The 21,480-nt window shown below is 57.4% G+C and overlaps 2 protein-coding genes across 2 annotated transcripts; one reads left to right on the forward strand and one right to left on the reverse strand.

Annotated features, from left to right (window-relative positions):
• Nucleotides 1–662: 662 nt before the first annotated feature.
• COCSUDRAFT_39327 (hypothetical protein) lies at nt 663–15,671 on the reverse strand (the record flags this gene model as incomplete). The annotated part of the gene is made up of 27 exons (XM_005652231.1): nt 663–1,735; nt 2,025–2,146; nt 2,448–2,539; nt 3,070–3,232; nt 3,588–3,748; nt 4,075–4,233; nt 4,529–4,720; nt 5,064–5,156; nt 5,334–5,414; nt 5,663–5,901; nt 6,224–6,515; nt 6,772–7,035; nt 7,354–7,452; nt 7,652–7,993; nt 8,301–8,460; nt 8,673–8,744; nt 8,974–9,229; nt 9,660–9,885; nt 10,166–10,333; nt 10,788–10,930; nt 11,248–11,428; nt 12,198–12,299; nt 12,697–12,900; nt 13,153–14,904; nt 15,044–15,099; nt 15,360–15,429; nt 15,609–15,671. 27 exons carry the CDS (start codon nt 15,669–15,671, stop codon nt 663–665), a joined length of 6,825 nt encoding a protein of 2,274 aa, XP_005652288.1.
• Nucleotides 15,672–16,411: 740 nt separating this feature from the next.
• Nucleotides 16,412–21,288, forward strand: COCSUDRAFT_52257 (class I RPD3 type histone deacetylase protein). The gene is made up of 10 exons (XM_005652232.1): nt 16,412–16,639; nt 16,803–16,915; nt 17,111–17,227; nt 17,729–17,894; nt 18,362–18,491; nt 19,040–19,251; nt 19,708–19,821; nt 20,119–20,245; nt 20,531–20,640; nt 20,972–21,288. The coding sequence occupies exons 1-10, from the start codon at nt 16,603–16,605 to the stop codon at nt 21,130–21,132; spliced, it is 1,287 nt and encodes a 428-aa protein (XP_005652289.1). The 5' UTR covers nt 16,412–16,602; the 3' UTR covers nt 21,133–21,288.
• Nucleotides 21,289–21,480: the final 192 nt, after the last annotated feature.

Genomic DNA, 21,480 nt, shown 5'->3' on the forward strand with positions numbered 1-21,480 from the left:
GCAGTATGTTGTTGCAAGGGCAGTCTTGGCAATAAACTGCACGTTAACAATATTACAAAGCATGTAACAGGATGTATCATTGCTAGTTCCTTCCATTTGCAGACAGCTCACTCCACACTCTGACACCACTGTGACAATCCAAAATCAGGTTGTCCTTCTGTTTCAATCGCAAGGCAATATTTTGTAACATGCGGCAAGGCAAGACGACCGAAATCCCTCATCATTAAGCAAAACCAATCACTTGCTAGCAAAGCGAAAAACACAAGTGCCATCCGCCACTGCAGCTGGCACAATCGACATGACAAACCCAGACAAGATCACACAACGCAAAACATACAGAGGGAACCTGCTCACTCTGCGCACCACTGAAAACAATTCGTCGTCATTTTGAAACACACATTTGAGGCCTGCCAGTTGCTCACAGCCGCAAAGCAGCGATAACTTACGGGTCAGCCCTAAAAAGCCAGCGACTGACATTCTTCTTGGTGTAATCAAATACATGCACGCCTTGCGGCCCCTGCTGTGCTTGCAGTGCTTCTATAGACCTTCTGCTGTACCATCATGGAGCTTTAATGGCGCTCTACTGTTCAGATTTCCCACATCACCGCTGGGCAACATGACCACATCTGCGCCTCTTTGCTGAAGCAGTGCCAGTTGCGCAATCACTGATTGTCACTCAACGTCACCGCCGCTGCATCACCCGCACCCATAGCCGCCATGACAGCTGGCTGCAATGGCTCCGCAGCGTGCCCTGCCAGCTCGGGGGAGCTGGCTGGTGCATCCACAACTGCACGCGAAGCCTTTTCAGGTGCTGCTACCTGAGCAGTCTCCGCTGCCTGTCCAGGCGCGGGCGCTGCATGCGCATCCGGCGCGTCTGCCAGGGCGATGCCTCTGCCGCTGGCGGCCAAATCTGGCGCCACACCCTCTGCTGGGTCAGGCGCAGCAGCCTCTTCTGCAGGTGCTGCCAGCACACTGCCATTCTGCACCCTGCTTGGGGACTGCACGTCTGCTGTTGGCTGTTCTGCAACGTACAGCTCATGCGCATTCTCCACCTGAGCGGCGCTTGCCGCTTCATGCTCAGCCACGGCTTCCATGCTGACCTCTGGGCCAGCCGTAGAGCTGGAGGTCAACTCAGCGGCAGCAGGCTGTGGCTGTAAAGGAGTCTGTGCCGCAGGCTGTCGAGGGACCACTGCGGCGCTGTCAGACACCACTGCTGGCGACACTGCCGCGTCTGCCTGCTGCACAACCGGCTGCCCAGCGCCCTGCGGGGAGCCCTGCGGGGGGCCCTCTGCCGCTGACATGGTGGGCACATCAGACTCCATCGCCGCAGCAGCGGCCGCTGCTTGCCCAAATAGCTCGTCCGGCTGCAGCCTGCCTCCCGCCTGATCCAGGGAGCCGATCCCCAATGGAGATGGCTCTTCATTGCGCGCATCCGCTGCGAGCGGTTGCTTCGGCGCGTCTGCCGGAGACGGCTGCCCCGCAGCACCGGGGCCGGGGCCGGGAGCGCTGTCGGCCACGCTCGGCCGATGTGCGTCGGCCGTGGCCGAGGCGGCGGCGGTGGCGGCGGCGAGCATGGCCTTGACGGCCTCGGTGGAGGGCGGCCAGGGCTGCGGCGGGGGCGGCGAGGCGTTGGCAAGGGGCAGCGCTGGGGGAATAAGCTGCTGCGGCGAAGCTGGCCCGGCCTGCCCTATCGACCGGAGCACCTCAAGCAGCGCCGGCGTGCTCACATGGCCCGCTGCAGACACAACGCACCAATCCTTCACGCGCTGAACACGCGCTTCCAGCAGATATAACAGATGCTGTCTGCAGACCCTGGCTGATGGCTGATGTGAGGTACTGCAGCATTTTTTACACATATCCAGAATGCAGAAAGATCAAATTTTCAGGTCCACAGGACCAGACTCTCTTGGGCCCCTCATTGTGCAATTGGTATCAAGTACAGGGGTGCGAATGGTATCAAACACAGGCAGAAAGCGCCTTCATGCTTACAAAATAGAGCAGGAGCTGCAACACCTGCCCCTCACCTGAAACTCCGATGCCGATGGCCAGGTCGCCGGAGAGCAGCGGCGGCGACGCGGCGCTCACACGAGGAGAAAACGTCGTGATCGCCGGCGCTTCCGGCAGCGAGGAGGGGGGCCCGGCACGCCTGTTGACATCATCATCAGTCTTTCGTTATTGGCCCATGCATAAATCTAAACCTGAAGGCTACGGCTACATTCTTTGAGCAAGGACAGGCCCTGACCAAGCAGCAGGACACACAACCCTGTCCCCATCCCCTCGTGCAGAAGGGGAGGAACAAGCTCGCCTCTTCATAGATGAGGGCACATGACTGGCAGAATGTGCCTTATTCCGTAGTGGCAAAACTGTGGCAGCTTTGGGCATGATGAATAAGCAGGGAGTCTGGGTAGAGACATCTGCTATACTGACATGCATGCAACACAACGCACCTGTGCTGCAGGAAGCGAGCCATGCGGTCGCTGAGGTCATCGCTGGCAGCCAGCGCCTCTCGTGGCAGCGATGCGCGAGCCCTCACACCCTCCTTTAACCCCACACTGTTCCTGGCACTACTCCACTCCCTGCAACGCATGCTGCTTTCTTAAATTTAAATGCTCCAAATTAACGCTTCAGTTGTAAGAAGCTATAGGTTAAAAAAGGCCTTCTGACGTGGGTAAGGTTTCATGGTGAGGTTTTGAGGTCTGTGGTCAATATTGTCTGTGGTCAATGTTCACCAGTCTGTGTTCTAATTGCTTGAGAGCCTGCATCTTGACGCACATCCATGCCTTTCCCAAAACCAAATACACGGCTGTGACATGCATGCTGGTCTCGTAAAGGATCAGATAAGCATCAGGAGAGCTTGATTAGGGGAGAACATCAATTTCACACTGGCAATCATACCACTGTACTGCTCCAAGATAAGGGATATTTAAGAATGACAAGGAAGGGAGCCTGCCTGGGGTGTCTGGCGAGTTCCTGGGCGCTGTCAGCCGAGCGCAGGGCGGCCAGCTCGCGGCGTATCTCCTCCAGTCCGCCCAGCAGCGGGCTGCCCTCGCGGCTGACGTGGCAGCTCACCGGGCGCTGACTAGGCGCCGGGCTGCCCGCTGGGCTCGGGGTGGGCAGCGAGCTGCTCATGGAACCTGCCACGCCTAATCTGGCCGCCAGACTGCTGCCGCCGCCAGTGCTGAATAGCTGCTGCTGCATGCGCGCTCCCCCAAGTGAGCCGCCGTGGCCCGGCCTGATCCACGTTCAAATTAAGATTCAAACCTGAATGTCCTTGAAGTTGAGAGTCAGAGCATTAGGGTGAGACCTGAGAGAAGGGACGATACAGCGGAGCACATTGGGCGACGAACAATGGATTTGTTGGACGAGCAAGGCTGTGGCTTGCCGTTATGCACAGCGTTGAGCGCTCCGTATGACGAGCCTTGTAAAACTCAGCGCCAGCTCCGAACGCAAGAAAATGTTGTAGAGAGAGCAGGCGTGGACACCCTGGCAGACAAGAGGGAGGCATACAGAGAAGAGGGACAAGTGTGCCAAGCGTAAAGCAACACAAGGAGACGCATGAAGGGGGGCAGCATCAATTGCGCGCCCACCTGACGTTCTCCCGAGCTATGAGCGGCAGCAGGCCCTGGTGGGGCATGCTCTTGGCCGCTGCCTGCCGGGCAGCGGCAGCGGGCAGCAGCTGCTGCCCATCCACCGCCTCCGCCACCTCAGCGGCCGCCGCTGCCCTCGCGCCCGGCGACGGCCCGCGCTCCTGGCGGCATTTACAAAGCCTCAGTAATCCTACTTTCATTTGCCTCAGTCATGCACGCGTACGCCTTGATGAGGAGACCTCAGTTCGTCCCTCGGCATTCTGCTGTGACAACAACTGCTCTAAAGAATGACAATGCCGCCTAGGAGTTGTATACTCAGACCCAACGCGATCTTCGCAGGCAAGTGATAAAATCATGGTGCACAGAAGCTGTCTTGCTGTGGTACCATGTATGAACAGAAGCAGTACAGCGCCCTGCACACCGATGTGAGTGTCAGCAAGGTGCACTTCTAAACCTCTAAAGGTCTTTTTAAACTTCCAATGCGCACCAGGTCGCTGAAGGCAGGAGCAGCCGGCGGAAGCTGGCCGCTGTAGAGGCCCGGCGGCGGCGCCGACTGTGACTTGTCTCGCGCTGCGTCAGCGGCGGCTGCAACCGCCTCCAGGCTGGCGCCAGGTGGCGTGGAGAAGGGGCGCTCCGGCTGCTGGACCTGCGCACAGCAGCCCCACAGAATCAAAGGAGTCGCGCGCAAGGCAGCCAGCGTGGTGCAGGCTCGCGCTTGCAGGGTCGGCGCATGCTCATGGTCCCTATGCTGTCTGCCCCAGTTCTTATTGCTAGGTAGTGAGACAATGCAGGCACTGGGTTGTATGAGGCTTCCGATCCGGTTGTCAAGTACCCTCGTTCCGGCTTTTGAGCTACAGAGATGACAAAGCTCAAGCCTTTGCAAAGCAATACTATGAAAATCAACACGATATAATTCACCCAGCTGAAGGTGAAGCAAGCACCTGCAGGCGCTCGAGAGCGGCAGTGGCGAGGTCGGCCGGCGCGGCGCCGGAGCCGGCGGCAGCGGCGGTGGAGGGCGGGGGGACCGAGGGGGTGCCGGAGACGGCCGGGGAGTCGGCGGCGTCGGTTCGCGAGCGCTTGCGGCTGATCGGCTGCACCGCCGATATCGGCAGCTCCATCCGGTCCAGTCCCAGCTGCGGACAATCCACATTGTATTTCAATTCACTGAAGCCACAAGGCACATTCATGTGAGCTCATTTTCTGAATGGCCTGGACCAAATCTTGTCCAATACTTAATGCCTGGACCGAATCCTAACCCGGGGATAAGGCCAGGAGCCCGAGCCTGTCTAGCCTCCTCACAGCTTTGCATTGCATGTGCAGGCAGGCCATAAGGATGAGATTCTTGGCCATAATCTGATTTCGAATTGACGACTGAGCGATTATATTGCTTGCTCTATGGCATGCAGGCGTGGAGGACTCTGGCACAGAATAGGGGGTGTAGCAAGAGGCGGGGAAGGGGGATAAGGAGAAAGTCACCTTGACCTTGTAGTTCTGGTAGTAATTCTTGATCTGCGTCAGCGTCTTGCTGGGCACCGCCTCGGACAGCCGCGCCCAATTGCGCCCATGCATCTGCAATCAACAAGAAAGTGAATATCATGGAAAGCACAAGGGGGTGGACTTTGCACTGCAAAGGTTATGCAGCATGCAGGTCAACAGCGAGCAAGACTGCTGAAGGCGATGCATGTTGATGCATGCTGAGCTGTGCGGCCAAAATGCGCATTTCTAGGTGGATTAGCACAACAGTACCTTGTAGGCTTCGATGAAGGCGACCTTCTCCTTCTCTGTCCACAGAGACATCTGCCGCTTGGCAACCACTGACTCAGCCACCTGCGGCTGCAACCCAGCCCACCCACTCACACCACTGCCAGACACACTGAATCATGTTTGAAAATAACAGGTGAATGCCCTCAATTTGACATGTTCTTCCCAGGCAACTCGCCATGTCCATAATTCATACAAGGCTGCACAGCCTGACACAGTGCCAGATATCAGACGTCGTCCTCTCATCTCCACACATTTAACCACCTCCCGAGAAATTGCAGTCCCAGCAGCTAGTCACATGCAACAGCGCTCACCTCGTCGACAGGTGCGGCGCAGAAGACAGGCAGAGAGTCAGCAGAGGCGCTCTTCTTCATTATGAGGGCCTCGCCGCGGGGTGGCGGGCCCCCCACCAGAAATGGCGGTGGCGGGCCGGGGGGGCCCGGTCCCCCCTGCGGTGGCCCCTGGTGGGGGTCCACATCCATGCGCGCGTGCAGGCCGTTGTCATAGCGCCACCTAGCCTCCTGACTTGGATCCAGACCCAGGCCCTCCATGCCTAAAAGGCAGGTGCATACATCCCAGTTAAATTGCCGTCCAAGTCATCATGTGATTCAACCTCTGACCCATGGCCAACAGATTACATCCTAAGATATCACCGGATGATTCGGCAATCCAGACCAAACTTTTTCGTGTGTCTAAATTGGACAGGCGCACCTCTTGAGGCCTCGACCCTGATTCACAGGAGAAAGAATAAGAACCACAGCACCTTGCAAGACATGCGTCGGATGCCAGACACGTGCTCCAACGATGGACAGAAAGAGCACCTCAGCTGCATCAGAATCTGTCTCTTCATAAGAGGCAAAGAGTACGCTACCCACCTGCAGCGTCCGGGGGAGACAGCGGCCGCGTGCTCTTCATCTGGGCCTCTTTAAATTCAGCCATCGCCTGGAGGTTGTCAAGCTGCTGCTGCACGCCCATCTGCTGCTGCACGCCCATCTGCTGCTGCAGCTGCTGCTGCTGGAAGTGGAAGGCGCGCTCGTCCGCAGCTGCCTGGAAGCCGCCGCTGCCAAGCGGCAGCTGCCCTGGAAGCTGCCCCGGAAGCTGCCGCTCCGGCACGACGCTGTGCATCGCCGCTGACATCGGCGCCATTCCCCCTGCACCCTGCAACGCCTGGAAGGAGCACAAAGGGCAGATCAGTCACTTGGCCTACATCCGACACTTGCAGAAAGTCAAACCAAGCACAGCGCAGAAGATACTTAGATGTCAGGTAGGACATCTCAAATTGGTCCTGCATACAAGTGGCCCTATTGCACGAATTCAGAGCAGCGTCAAGAGTTGCCCCAGTCTCCTAAGTTGATTCAACAGTGTTAGTGGGGCATGCAGCTGTGATGATTGACAAGCACGAAGGTTCCACAAGAAAGCACACCTGGAAGAGGGCGTAATTCTGCAGGTTTAGGTTGAGTGGGTGCAGCCCAGGCATGACCCCGGGCATGAGCAGCGTGGGATTGAGGCCTGGGGGCAGGCCCCCCGGTGGGGGGTGGGCCCCCATGCCCGGGGGGCCCCCGGCGGCCGCCATCTGGTGCACCAGCATGTGGAGCACATGCGGGGGGAGGCCCATCTGCTGCATGAAGTGCAGTGCTTGCACGGGGTTTGGCTGCTGCTGCTGCTGGGCTTGCGCGTGCGCTTGAGCCTTTGAAGCACATATCCAGGTGTCAGACAGTGAGCAGAGAGCCGTTAGGGTGTTGCACAACTCCCTTTCCATCATGCAGGAAATGCCGGGACTGAAGCTTTCCAAAAGCCCCCAAATCTGGGCCTAACATGAATGCCTGTGCTGACTTGAGGCATGTTGGTCTTACAGCATTGCCACTTATCTTCCCCTTTCCTTTGCTCTTTGCCGGGATAGACACCCAGCACTACTAAAGCTGACTGAGCAGCCAGCAAGCAAGCATTTCCAATCATGAGTCAGCGAGAAGGGAGTGACATGCAATTTGCAAAGGTCAAGACACACCTGCATGAGGCCCGCCAGCTGAGGGGGGATGTTTGGTGGAAATGGTCCGTGCATGCCGCCCACGTCGCCCATGCCCTGAGCCGCAAGGTGTTGCAGCACCTGCAGCACAACAAGCGCACATGTCAACATGATACCCTTATGCCAAGCCACGCCAACTGAACCTGCAGCTTTCTTGAGGCAGACAGCCACACTTGAAGCATGCCACAATGGGTCACCACATCAATGTCTGCACTGCATGTCCCTATAATTGGTAAGAAGCAGAGCCAGCATGTGGAACAAGGGGCGGTCAGACGCGCACCTGTGGCGCGAATGGCGGCTGCAGGCCGCCAAAGCCGGGGGGCCCAACGCCCAGGGGCAGCGGGGGGCCCAGCGGTGGCGCGCTGAGGGGGTGCCCCCCGGCCGCGCTCAGCGCCTGCAGCGAGCTTAGCATGTCGGCCGCATCCGCCATCTCCGCGTCCCCGGCCGCCGCAAAGCCGGGCCCGTCCTGCGCGTGCACCACCGCTGCGGCGGCAGCAGCCGCCGCTGCCGCGGCTGCCTCGGCGCTGCGCAGCGCGATGTCGGCCGGTGGCGGCATGCGCGCGTCGGCTGCCGGCGTGGCGCTCCTCGAGGGCGGCCTGCGCGCCAGCGGTGCCGCGAGGTGCTGCACGCCGGACAAACAATCCCCTCACCTCCTCATCTCCAGACACAGTCAACTAACGTTCTTCAACGCGATGCCTCCCTCAAAGCATGCGGCATTTGAGACTCTGGGAGCCCAATTGACGAGACCCACATGGTAGGCCTGTCTGCAGGCACGAGCTGACAGAGAGGATCTGGACCATCCTAAAAACGTGCCAGCCTTGGAAGTGGCCAATCCTGGTGAGCAGAGCCTTCCATCTCCTGTTACAGGGCACAATAAAGGACCAAGTGAGAGGCACAACAGAGGACTGAGTAAGGGATGACAAAAGCACCTGCAGGTCAGCATTCGCCATCTCGTCGGCTTCCATTTTGGCCGCGGCATCGTCGGCCAAGCGGTCGAGGTCAAGGCGGCGGCGGTTCTTGCTGAAGAACGACTTGACCGCCCCGATCGTGCGCGACTGGCCCATGTGCCGCCGGATCGCCGGGAAGTCCCTGTTTAGTACCAGAGGAAACATGAGCGACTTATCAGCGGCTGGTCAGCGATCAATAGAGCCACTGAGCTTGGCAAGGGCCACTTGCGCTGTGCCTAATCCTGGGCTCTTCAGGGCAGTGCAACATGACAAGTCCGCGGTCCCACGACGGTGCTAAGACAAATTGGTTGCTGTGAGATGAGGAGGATTCATCGGGGGTGGCGAGGCGCTCACAGGCCATAGAGCTGCACGCCTTCCACGAAGAGCTTCTCCTCCGCCTGAGACCACGAGCTGCTCTCCCCGCCCCTGCGCAGAGACAGCACCCCAAATCAACTTCCGGCCAACAGCTACCTCCTCAGCGGTCAGCAACAATCCTTCCCTCATAAGCCTCATCACTCCTAACAGGCAATGGTAAACACAAGTGCACAAGGTCTCTATGAAGCCGCAGCTTGCAGGCTGTACCCTGCTGCTGCAAGCCAGACCGTGCTCTTCTGCATGACCTGTCGGGGACAGGCCTCAAGGTCTAGCACAGCACCTGCCAAGCTTCTTTCCGACGTCCAGGGCGCCGCCCTCGTCCGCAGGCGTCCAGTCCTCGTCTCCTCTCGTAGCGCCGACCTCTGCCATTGCCTCGGCGGCAATGTTGGCCGCAGCCGCTGCGGCAGCGGCGGCCGCGGCGGCGGCGGCCGCCGTGTTGCCGCCGAGCCGGCTGCCGCGGCCGCCGCCCCGGCCCCCTCGGCCGCCGCCGCGCGGCCCCTTGGAGCCCCTGGACGTCAGCTGGTCTGCGTGGACCACTGCAGCCGCAGCAGACATCCGCCCGTAGCCTGAACGTACACCGAGAAAAGCTATAAGAAACTTTGTGGTCATGAAAGGCACCCCATGAGGTTAGTTAATAGGCATTGCAGTCAACATTTCTGTGCTACCATGCCCAAGTGCAGTATTTGCAGAAAGTCCATGCTCACGGACAGGAAAGGAGTAACCATCTGTAAAATGACTGTGATCTGTGAGGTTCTGTCAGACTGCAGTCCCAGCAAGGAGCAGGCAGCATGCAGCAGCAGACATAACACAACGCACCAGAGTGTTGGTCCGCAAGGGAGTTGCCGCGCTTGATGCCCCGATGGGGAGCAGGCAGCATGCATCAGAAGGGAATTACCATAACCTCAACAAGAAAAAGACCTGCAGCACGCAGCAAAAACAAATATGAAAAGGGATGGCGAAGCGCACCGGCGTGGTGGGGTGCAAGGGGGTCCCCCCGCTTGGCGGCTGCGGCGGCACCGCCGATGCCAAGGTAGGTGATGGAGCGGTTGACCTCGGACTGCTGCCGTCGCTTCTTGAGCTGCTGCTTGCGGCGGACGGCCGCGAACTCGTCCAGCTTCTGAATGCGGTAGTAGTGCATCACGCAGTCACCCGTCGTCCGGATGTCCAGGTGCATCGCGATGCGTCGGAAGTCCTGAAATCACAGAATAGTGCTCATTTTTTTGCGATGTTCAGCTCTCTGCATTGAGAATGACACGCAGAGGGAGATCAACTGCCATGGCCCACAGTGCAGTCGGAGGCATGCGAGGTAGCCTTTAGGGACAAATGCCGAGCTGCTCCTTGCAACAAGCATCTTTGGTTCTAGGATGGTCTGTCAAGGGCAGTCAGGCCAGTTTAGCTCTCCGCTAGAACAGGAGGCAATGCAACCCCCCTCCACAAGAAATGGTAACCCTGTCCAGCAACCGCCTCCACACCTTGGGGTGCACCAGGAACTTCTCGTTGAAGATGCGCTTCTCCTCGGGGGTCCACGGTCTCAGCTGGCGTTCCTGCTTCAGCAGTTCCACCGGATCCTCCACGCGCGCGTTGCGGCAGACAAAGCGCCGTGCTGCGCGCTCGTACGGGCACAGCACCTGCGGCGGCACCTGCGCGCACATGCCGGCATCACCCCTGTGATCCGCATGCATGCACACTCCTGCAAAGCGATATCGGAGAGGCAGCCAGCGACTGCCCTACACACCCTTTCAACCCTTGCAGTATCTCCAGGGGCATGTCATGGTCGAATGGAGTTCATGTCTCTCGAGGCAAACATATCAAGGGCGAAGAACACAGCAAGACCGCGGCAGGCAACAAGAGATGCATAGTGCAGGATAAAGGTCGCGACCAGGGAGTGCAAGTGCAGTCACGTCCTCAAGAGGCCTACTGCAAGACTTTCAATCTCCAAGTGACTTCCAATAATGGGGGCCAAAAAGTGTGGAGGGATCAACCAGCGCATTTGCACTATTTCCTTCATGCGCCCAAAAGGCCTCCTGCAGGACTATTACTTTTCAAAAAATCTCCAGTGAAGGGAGCAAGTAAAATAGGCGTCAGGTGACTCACGTGCACCATCTCCTTCATGCGCTCGACGGCCTGCAGCTGCAGCATGATCTGCGCCTGCTCGTAGTCGCTGCGCGCCGTCTTGCGGCCGCTCGCCGCGCGCGCCAACGACATGCCGGGCCGGTCCTTCCGCACCCCGCTCTTGCCTGTAGGACAGACAGCAAAGCATCTCACCATGTCCAAGGATTGAGGGCAGAGAACTCCACCCACACGTGTTGCTCGCTCCACCCAGGGGCACAGTGTGACTCTTGCTTTTGCTCAGCACAAGCCTCACTCCTCTATCGGAAACAGGAGTGCGAGCCGACCTGACCCACCCAAACCAGTCAACATACTGATGACAAGGAGGCTTCTTGCCAGTCTGTCACCACATGCGGGCAAGGGGCAACTCAGTTGTGCATCAGATCTCCAAATAACGATCAGACAAGGACAAGGTGAGAACAGAGACAGACACTAAAGCGCGCACCGGTGAAATGGCAGCGCCACTGCTCGTACAGCGCCAGGTACTGGCGGCCGAGCGCGGCCTCCTTGCGCCTTAGCGCCGAACGCCGCCGCCGCACGTGCTCTAGTAATGCGTCAAAGAGGCGCTGATGCGTGCGCAGGTTGTGGTGGTACGCGGGGGCCTCCTCCACCAGCCCGTACATCACCTGCACAGCGGACGTCCAATCAGTCAAACATCCAGTCAAGTCGGCTTCCCCACCGCCCGTTCTTGCCATGATTGCACCCTGAACTCGTGAAGATTTCAACATATAGCGTCAAATTCCAGACAGGTTGCTCGGGCACAGAAACAGGGTCTCTAGTGATTAGTTGGCCTGGTTCCATCGCTTCGCAATTCACGGGCATCCAGGCAATTCGGCGACCTCGGCCCTAGCCAACACAATGCTTGCATGTTGGTCAACCTGCTGCAGATGAGGACTTGATGCTCTTGAGCACACGTGAGACAAAAGCAGCTTCTGAAGATGCTGAGTTTGCGCTCTGCTAGAAGAAAGACAAGCACATCAAGCACACAGAGAGTAGTATGCAGCTCTGTGAACCCCATGTGTACATTAGCAAAGATTCTCTTCAATCAACACTGCTGCGCCCTGCTCTGCACAGGATGGACCGATTTCAAGCTGTTGCATGTTGCAATCTCGGGAGCTGCCAAACAATCACATGCGCTGAACAGACCCCAAGTATCATCTGCAGCAAGTTGCCTCACTCTGGCATGGTAAAACTCCACCCATCTCTTGCCTTTCAGAGTCCACAGTCACCAAATGCCCCATTGCCCACCTTAGAAGTCAACCAAAAGCTTAGGGTCCACAGAAGTACTAGATGTCCTAATGCAATCTTGGAAAACCTTCACAAATCCCCTGACCCTCAATACAGCGCAGGGGTACGCGCCTTGATGGCCGGCGAGGAGAGGCCATTGGAGGGAACACCGCGCAGCGAATCCTCCAGCATGTCCGGATGCAATAAAGGGAGAAACACCGACCGCGCCTCGGCCGCCCGCTCATGGTTGGTCTTCACTACAGCCTCCACCTGTGCGAACAATGTGCATAGATATGAAAATGAAACGCACCCTCCATGATCTATTCATAGGCCACCCTCTCACTTCTGCTCACATCTAGAGCTGGCACAGATTTGTTCTGTGTTTTTACCATTGATTCCTCATGCATCCCTGCGGTGGAACATGCATTGACCTGCATGTCTGCCTCTATTCATGCATACAACTGCCCATAGAGATTCCTGGTCCTGAATGATGGTATGGATGTTCTGCCTCAAGTGAGATGACGATCTACCTCATGAAAATCAGCGCTCAGAATGCAACCTACTGCAATGTTACAAGGATCATTCTGCAAATGTTGACAGCTCTGTGATGAGAGGAAAAGGTCTCATCTATCACTGACGTAAGGTGGGCTTGCTAGGAATGGCGCACCTGCCAGCGCCTTGGAAGCCGCAGCAGGTGCCGGTCACCCTCGCTCATCTCCCCGGTCGCCAACGATGGGAGTTTTGGGGGAGTAATGCGCGCGACGCCGCCCGCCCTGGCCCTCTTCAGAGCCTTGGCCTTCTTTGTCAGGGGGTGCAAAACCGCAGTAGGTTTTTCTGCCACGTCCACATCCATAGCTGCTTCCAACTGTCCCTGCAGCCACAGCACTAAAAATCTCAGCCCTGACATTAATTGTGCACCCGCCCACATGCCGGCATGGTCTGCCTTGAAGACCTATGCAAGCCGTGGTGTAGCCACCGTTCAGCGGCATGAATGGCACACGTGCATGCGTCTGATTGGATCAACAAACAAAGGCACGACCTCCAGTTTCCTACAGCTACGGCTCACTACTTAGTGGTTTAAGACTGCATTAGTGGATTACAGCATGCAGGGCAGAAAATGCACCTGTGTGGACTGCGCAATGGAGGACTCCTCCTCCGAGGGCTGGGTCTCCATTGGCCGCGCGGTCTCCAGATGCGTGACCTCCTCCGCCAGATCGCGCGCCGCGGCCACATCGGCATCGAGCGCGGTTGACAGCTCCGCCATCTGCCGCTCCAAGGCCTCGATCTCGCTGTCCGCAGTGTCGATCTTGCGCATGATCACCTCCTTTGACGGCTTCTGCTCCGCGCCTTGCTGGCCTGCAGCCTTCACTGGCTCTGGAATGGGACTCTCCCCTTCGTGCGCGGCAATGGCTTCCTGCTTGAGCGGGCTGGGCTCTGCAGACACCGACGGCGGCAGCTGCGGCGGCAAGGAGGGGCTCACAACGGGTGCACGCGCTTCTGGCGAGGGCGTGAAGATTGTTGGGCGGTCTTTGGGGGACTGCGGCGTCGACGCTAAAGGGGCGGCTGCCGCGGCGGGCGCCTCCTCGGGACCTCGGATCGGCGTTAGAGCCGCCGGCTGCAGCGGCGACGGCGGTGGCGCTGGAGTGGCCACCTCCGCCGCCGCTTCGATGACGACTGCCGGCTCGACCATGAGCAGCGCCGGCGGCGGCGGCAGCGCCGAGCCGGCCGGCTCCTCAGTGAAAGCCGCCACCGCGGTCGCCGCAGCGGCCGCTGCATCCGGACCGGGCACGACGGGTGACAGGGCGGCGGCCGGTGCGGCGTCGTCGGTGCGCGCGGAGAAGCTGGGGCTATTGAGCGCGGATGAGTCGTGCGCGCCGGCGTCGGTGTGGCGGCTGGCCTCGGAGTCGCGCGGGCTGTGCTCGGAGTGGTCGTCGGCCGGCAGGCCGCGCTTGTCCACGCTGCGCAGACGAGCGAGGCCCTGGCCCCAGCCTAGCCGCTTGCGCTTGGGCGGGTCGTCCGACACCGGCGTCGCGTTCGCGTCACCCGCGACCGACCCGGCCGGTGTCGACAGCTCGCCGGCTTCGTAATCAGCCTCAGGAAGCTGCCGCGCAGGCGTCACGCCTCCAACTGAGGCCGCCTCGGCGGGGCGCAGCAGCGCTGGGGACGGCGCCCCGCCGTCGGCTGCCGGCATCGCCAAGTCTGGCAGAACGGGGCTCGCCAGCAGCGGTGGCGCGGGCGGCAATGGCAGGTCCGTGCGGCGGCTCATGATGCCTGGTGGCAGAGAGTGGCTGGGCTGGCTCACGAGGTGGTGCGGCAGGGGCGTGTACGCCACTGGGAAGTTGCTGCTGCGGGTGTGCTGCTCCTCAGCCATCGGCCAGTGCGCTTCGAAACTGCTGCTGCCGTTGGGTAGCGGCCTGTTGGCGGAAGAGTGCAGCGGGCTGACGGGGCGGGCCGCCGGATGCGAGACGGAGCGGAGTAGCGGCGGCGGCCCGGGCAGGTCGGGGGCAAGCGGCATCGCCTCCGGAGCCGACATGCGGCCGCCGAGCGGCAGGGACGCCGTCCGGCTGATGCCGCCACCGTAGCGGCCCTCTCGGGCGCCGCCGGAAGCCAGCCCGGGCTTCTGGTCCCAGCCGCTGCGGCTGAGCGGCGGCTCGCCGGGGCCGGCGAGCTCGCCGGCCTCGAAGTCGGGCGCCTCGCGGCCGGAGGAGTGCTGCCGCCGCATTGGCGGCGGCGGCAGGCGCGAAGCGCCGCCGCGCCAGCCACCGCCTTCGCGGCTGCTGGGCCCCCAGCTGTCCCAGCCGCTCGCGCGATCGTTCCTTGCTGGTGGCGGAGGCGGTGGCAGCGCGCCCCGATCAAAGCTCCCGCGGACGTCGCCCTGCACATGTTGACTCTGAGCTGACTCACTACTTGCTCCGTAAGTAGGCCAGATCACAGCCATGGAATGAGTGGCATGAAGATGAACGCATGTGAATCTCTGGGCATGACATGGCAACAGAAAGGAGGTTTGTGACTACCTGTGTGGGGCTGCCCCGGCCCCTCGGTTCCATTCCTGGCGGATATCCCGAACCACCTGATCGCACCATGGCATCTCTTAGCACTCCTTGCAGGATGCAGGCCACCCGTAGGCAGGAGGATCAGATCCATGGGAATAAGGCACTCCCAAAAGCAGGAGGATACCCTGCGCACCTAGTGGTCTTCTAGGTGGGCTGCGATATGGCGGTGGGCTTCTTCGGCTGATGAAGCCAGGCCGTCCTGGTGGCCCCCTCTCTGCATCCCTGGGAGGACCTTGCAAGTAAGGTGGCAGGTGTGGGTCGTATCTACTGCGCTTACCAACGCCAGAAAAAGGTGGAGGGCCATGATCCCTTTCAAATCCGTTGGGTGGTCCCGGCCACTCGCGTTTCTGCGCACCAAAAGACCATATTTTCCTTATAATCCGACTGACATTGAGCACAACTGAAGGCGATCGCTATCAAGCCACCGATGACAGCACGGGCTTGGTCGACTTTTCACATTGTGCAGTTTGAATGAAGTTTAAAGAGGTGGCTGGTGCACCAGCCGCGATTCTGATGGGCTGCTCACCTTGCCAAATCTCTCTGGCCTGTACGGCCCGCCGGGGGGAGCCTCACCTCGTTCCTGCGGCATCACGCATGTTTTAAATGACGGCATGCGTGTGAAAATTTGCAAAGGATATATTCAAAAGTGCCCCGCAAATTTCTTTCAGTGGGTGACAGTCCTTCGGGAGAACCTTCACACTTTCCAGCCTCCTCTTTTCGTAAGGATGAGCACGCATAATACAGCAAAATGGAGCCCTTCTTTCAAAGCTTGAACGCACCCAGCGACGACCGTCGTCATGTGATCCCATGCTCACGAACTCTGCTTGAAGGGTCAGGTGTCTCCAGTGTACAATCCAGATGCTCCAGTGTCCTGTTTCACCATTACCGCTGCACCCACACTGGCCCTGATCCGCTCCAGGAGCATTACTTCAGCTTGTTGAAAGAAGCTCAGACCAGAGTTACGAGAACCTGGCCCGTTCTAGGAGTTTCAGGTCGGCGATTCCCCCCCTTCCCTACAGGGCCTCCCGAGCGCTTAAGCTCAACACTGCCCTGTAGAGATCACTTTGACTGTCTTTAGCTTCTCCAGCAGCTGTCAGTGGTGGTTTATGGTACTATGCAAGCGTTGTGAGGTGGTGGGGCAAATTTCCTGCTTTGAGATCCGAGGCTGCCCTTTGCCACGCTGGACATAAAGCGCACCGATTCGGCACCAGCTGGCAGTATCACGTGATCTATAACAGAGGCAAAGTCATTGAAGCAATTTGCGGAGGTTGGGGAGGAAGAGAGCCAACTGTGTCTTGCCAGGTGCATGTGAGTTCTTTGCCGTGAAGTGGCAAGTGGCTCCTGGACGAACGCAGCGCTGCTGGGCCTGCCGACGTAGTTGCGCAACTTGGAAACGTCCAGTGCGAAGTGCTCACGTGGGACTAGCTCATTTCAATGGTTTAGAGGTCCTCAGAACCATGCGAGAGCCAAGCTACCTCTCTCCCGGCTGATCAGGAAGCCTCCAGCACAACGTGAGCAAGATGGAAAGGAAGAAGAAAGTGGCCTACTTCTATGATAGTGCGTTCTATGCCTCGCTGGTGACCTAGAGTATCTCCGGAATTTCTTGTATACATCTTATCAATGGTAGACGCTTAATTGTTGGATCCCAGCTTCTGCGGCGCAACGATCTGACTGTGGCCAGTCTGACCTCGTCTGACCTTACGTTCCTGCTTTTGTGCAGGCGAATTCGGTGAGATGTACTATGGGGCCAACCACCCCATGAAACCGCACCGGCTGTGCATGACACACCACCTCGTGCTTGCCTATGATCTGCACAAACGGCTGGAGGTCTATGTGCGCCCCAACTTCACCCCTTGTAGACGAAACCTGTCCTCGACTCCTGCAGCAAGTACATTTTCCAAGCACATATGGTGATCACTGATGCCAATCCTGCGTTTTAGCAGCAAGGCAGGGGCATTTGGCCAGTCCAAGTTTTGAGTAAGATGTTGCAGCCTCCAATCTGTTCTTGAGCGATCTTGTGACATGCAGCGGCCGCGCATGGCATACCCGATGGAGCTGATGCAGTTCCACAGCGAGGACTATGTGAACTTCCTCGCGAGGGTGACCCCAGACAACCAGGAGGAGATGCATCAGCAGCTTGTGCAGGCACGCTCTTAAAGTCCTTACAGTCATAGGTGTGATGAGAACTGGACTGTTCCGGACTGCTATTTCAAGTTGATAGATGAGCGGGCCGATTATTAGGCATGACCCTCTCGGGCCACGTAAGTACGGGCAAATGCAGAGTACCAGATTCCTGCGAGCTTTGAGTCTGCAAGCTCAAGGCAGTGACTGGACCAAGAAATAGAGTTGTAAGGCTTGCCAAACCCCATTTCTGTCATTCAAAGTCCATCCTCGTGTGAGCTCACACCCAACGAGGTGTTCCATCTCATTCAGTTCAATCAATTCCTGGACAAGGACTGCATGTTGTTTGATGGGCTGTCGGGTGCAATATGATTCATGCATGCGTCACCTGATGCACTTCACTGTGGGCAAGGACCACTGCCCTGTGTGTGATGGGCTGGTGGAGCAATCTGAGCCAAAAATAGGGGTATCGACTATGTTGTATATCGGTTACCCACGGCCAACAATGTGTGTCGCCTGATGCAGTTCAACCTGGGCGAGGACTGCCCGGTGTTCGACGGGCTGTACGACTTCTGCCGGCGCTATGCTGGTGCGAGTGTGGAGGGCGCTGTGAAGCTAAACCAAGAGCTGGCAGACATCGCCATCAACTGGAGCGGCGGACTGCACCACGCCAAGAAGGCCGAGGCTTCAGGTCCGCGCAGAACACTCCGATTAGACGCACACCCATACACCTGAAGCGTCCTTGATCTCCTGCAAGCCTTGCGATACGAATTGGATAATTTGCATCAGCAAAGAAGGCCAAGGCCTTTGGTGCGTGCTTGAGACATACTCATACTGTCGTCTCTTACCTTGCAGTACCATTAGTTTCATGTGATGAGAACTCCATCCATGCCAGCTGAACGTTGTTCAGCGCAAGCCCCCGCTTGCCTGCTTGCCCGGCATTCTTTTTTGAGCACAAGTCAACAGAAAGGCCCATGCGTCGACTTCAGTCGCTTTTATTGGGTGGAGAATGCTGCACATACATGTCATATGTGGTGTAGATCGTGCATTTGCATCTCAATGCATGGTGAAGGAAGCTCTCTGTTAGAAATCTGCAGCGGTTGCTGAAGATGTTATTATGGCAGCACTTATTGAGAGTGATGGCGCAATCTCTCGCAGGGTTCTGCTACGTGAATGACCTGGTGCTGGGCATTTTGGAGCTGCTGAAATACCATGCGCGCGTGCTGTACGTGGACATTGACATCCACCATGGCGACGGCGTGGAGGAAGCATTCTACCTTACAGACAGGTGAACACGCCTGCGCAGAGGATGCAATGTCATCATTGACTAGTGATTTTGTTACACGCCTTCCTGCCAGAGGCAAGGTGCGCCTGCAGACAATCTGCATGTAAAGAATGCCACAAATCCTACCCCTTGATGGACACGCCAGACACGAACAAGACCCATCAATCATGGGCACAGTGCTCAGTGTTTATACCGCCCCCCGCCAGTTGGGGCCTCTCTCATCATTAGAAGGCGTGATCCTTTCAATTTAGTCCATTGATTTTTTATTTAATTGCTAGCTTTTCTAGCTGTCTGTGGGCAGCAACTGGGGGTCAAGTCGGGTGGTGCCTGAGAGATGAGGCTTAACACAACAGTTAAAGCAGACAATCATGCTTCAATTGCCCTCATGGGAACGGTAGCAAATGGCGCTTGCGACGAGTTTCATGCATTGCTGTAAGCAGGCCAAGACATGCAATGCCATCAGCGACTTCATGGCTGTGGCAAGGGTAGATGCGCGCCACATGCAATCCTGATCATGACTCGGTGGTTAGTCATCGCATGCATGCATGCAGGGTGCTGACGGTCAGCTTCCACAAGTACGGCAACTACTTCTTCCCGGGTACGGGCGACCTGAAGGACATCGGAGAGCGGCATGGGAAGTTCTACTCGATAAATGTTCCCATGAAGGACGGCACTGACGATGCCACATTCCACCGCCTCTTCAAGCCCATCATGGCCAAGGTCATGGAGGTCTTCAGCCCTGGGGCGGTCGTGCTGCAGTGCGGTGCGAACATTGCCTGCCGTATTATTTGTGCTTAGTCATTTTGCTGGCTGTAGAGCACTCGCGGCATGCTCCTCCTGACAGGATGTGCTGAGTGCGGTGAGGCACTGCTTGCAGACATCTGCGCTGGCTGGTTGTTTTCAGTCTTCCAATTCAGTGGTCCAATTAGGGATCCGCGTTGTTGGTGTCCTGACTGCCATCTTCACAGCATCACAACGTCACAGGCATGGCGTGAAGCAGTGGCGCATGTGACAACGGATTGAGATTGGTATATTATCTTTTCTCAGTTTTGTGTGATGGAGACCTGCTTGAGCCCTCTGCACACTGGGTGAAAACAGCACAGGACAGCGGCAGTGAATAGTGCAGAAGTCTATAATTTGAGGAGAGGAGCAAGCCTGGCTGATACCCTCAGCAATCGTGTAATGTGGATATGGATTGACGTGTGTGCATATGCTGCAGGCGCGGATTCTCTGGCGGCTGACCGGCTTGGTTGCTTCAATCTGAGCCTGGAGGGTCATGCAGAAGCTGTGCGCTTCATGAAGAAGTTCAACGTGCCCATGCTTGTCACAGGAGGTAATTAACCCCGCACTTCCACTTTAAATCCACTCCAGAGCTTTTGCAACCTCCCACATGCTTTCTTTCCATGGGTCTTGCGTAAATGGGCGTCCCCAGCAGACTTTACCCCTCTGACTAGATTTTAGAATAAATACGATGACATGCAAGATGCAAGCCATCAGCCATGTTTCATTTGCAAAGCACAGCTCTCAGTGCTTGAAGGACAGCTGAACCTGCCAGTGAAAGGCAATCTACCAGCATTAGCGCTCGAATTTGGAGCATGTGCGTTAAGGTGCATATCGTGCTTGCGTACAGGTGGCGGCTACACAAAGAACAATGTCTCCCGGTGCTGGACAGCTGAGACTGCAGTCCTCGTGGACCAGAACATTGCAGACGACCTGCCTCCCAACGATTACTACGAGTACTACGCACCTGACTACAGGTGACCAATTGCCCTGTCACCTCCGCGCAGTACCCACAGGGCTCACATCCCGTGTGGTCTTACCTCTCTCCCCTGCTGATTAGTTTTATTGCACCGTTGCAACTGGTTTAGAATCTGCTATAATCACATGCATCCTGATGTTTGCAGCATCCTTGCATGTGGACTGACGCTCCAAGAGCATACAGTGTTTCTTGGTCTCCAAAGGCTTGCATGTCCTGGGTTTCTGTCGGGATGATTCTGACAATGCGCTGTGCTCGAGATGACAAGGATAGATACTTTCTGCAGGCTTCATGTGACCCCTCACCGGCACATGGACAACAACAATGCAAAGCCGGACATCGAGCGCATAAAAAGGGAAGTGCTGGAGAACCTGCGCGAGCTGGCGCACACCCCCAGTGAGTCACCCTCACCTCACCGCTGACCTGGCCAGCTGCCAGCGTGCCATCACCACCATCTGTCTTATCTCCCCTCTTGTTCTGTCTTTCTCGTTCTAGGAGGCCCTGTCCTGACTACATTTGTATGGCAGCTGGATTCTCCTTCCCAAAGCAATCATGCTGTCCTGCACTCAGGAGGCATTTGCAATATGGAAGATTGTTCTTTTGTACATCAGTGCTGATTGCTGTCTGCATTGTTATGCAGCGTGCCACTTCGCAAAGCATGCACCCAGAGATACATGTCTCCCAGATTGCAGTGGTTTCTTACCATGCTGTGGCTGTGTGTGTGCAGGTGTGCAGATGCATGAGGCGCCGCCAGACACATATGTGCCGGAGTATGACATAGAGGAGGAAGAGAACGCTGATGTACGACTGGGAAAGTATGCATGCGATCACCTCGTTGTGCGAGAAACAGAGTACTACGAAGATGACAGGGACCACTTCGGCGACTGAGGATGCTTCAGTCATAGTCACCGACCATTAGTGGCGCTGGCATTCTTGTATGCAGAGAATAGTCTGTCAAAACAGGGTGTTTGGGCTTCAGATGTATTGCGATCGGGGGACTGCTTGTGCATGCTGCAGACCTTCTTGTGAGGAGATTTGCATATATTCAACCATATCCGAAATTGTTGCTTTGCTTGACTTGAAGCTTGCCAAGTCTGCCAGTTGCGGGTGGCCACAGCGGTTGTTCCCTTTCGTTTTGAAGGCAACGTTTGCTGTTGGAAGTAGCCAACTTGACGATCTGGACTACTGCTGGCCCAAATTATGGAGCAGGTGGCACTGGGATCAGCTTTTCCTTGT

The sequence above is a fragment of the Coccomyxa subellipsoidea genome (genome assembly GCF_000258705.1).
Source record: "Coccomyxa subellipsoidea C-169, whole genome shotgun sequence".
Taxonomy (NCBI): Eukaryota; Viridiplantae; Chlorophyta; class Trebouxiophyceae; family Coccomyxaceae; genus Coccomyxa; species Coccomyxa subellipsoidea.

Bases quoted from the DNA above. Each gene is read 5' to 3' on its own strand.
- COCSUDRAFT_52257 (XM_005652232.1), top strand. From the start codon at position 16,603: ATGGAAAGGAAGAAGAAAGTGGCCTACTTCTATGATA. The intron at 16,640-16,802 runs GTGCGTTCTATG...GCTTTTGTGCAG, and splicing joins AGTGGCCTACTTCTATGATA to GCGAATTCGGTGAGATGTAC. The intron at 19,252-19,707 runs GTGCGAACATTG...CATATGCTGCAG, and splicing joins GGCGGTCGTGCTGCAGTGCG to GCGCGGATTCTCTGGCGGCT.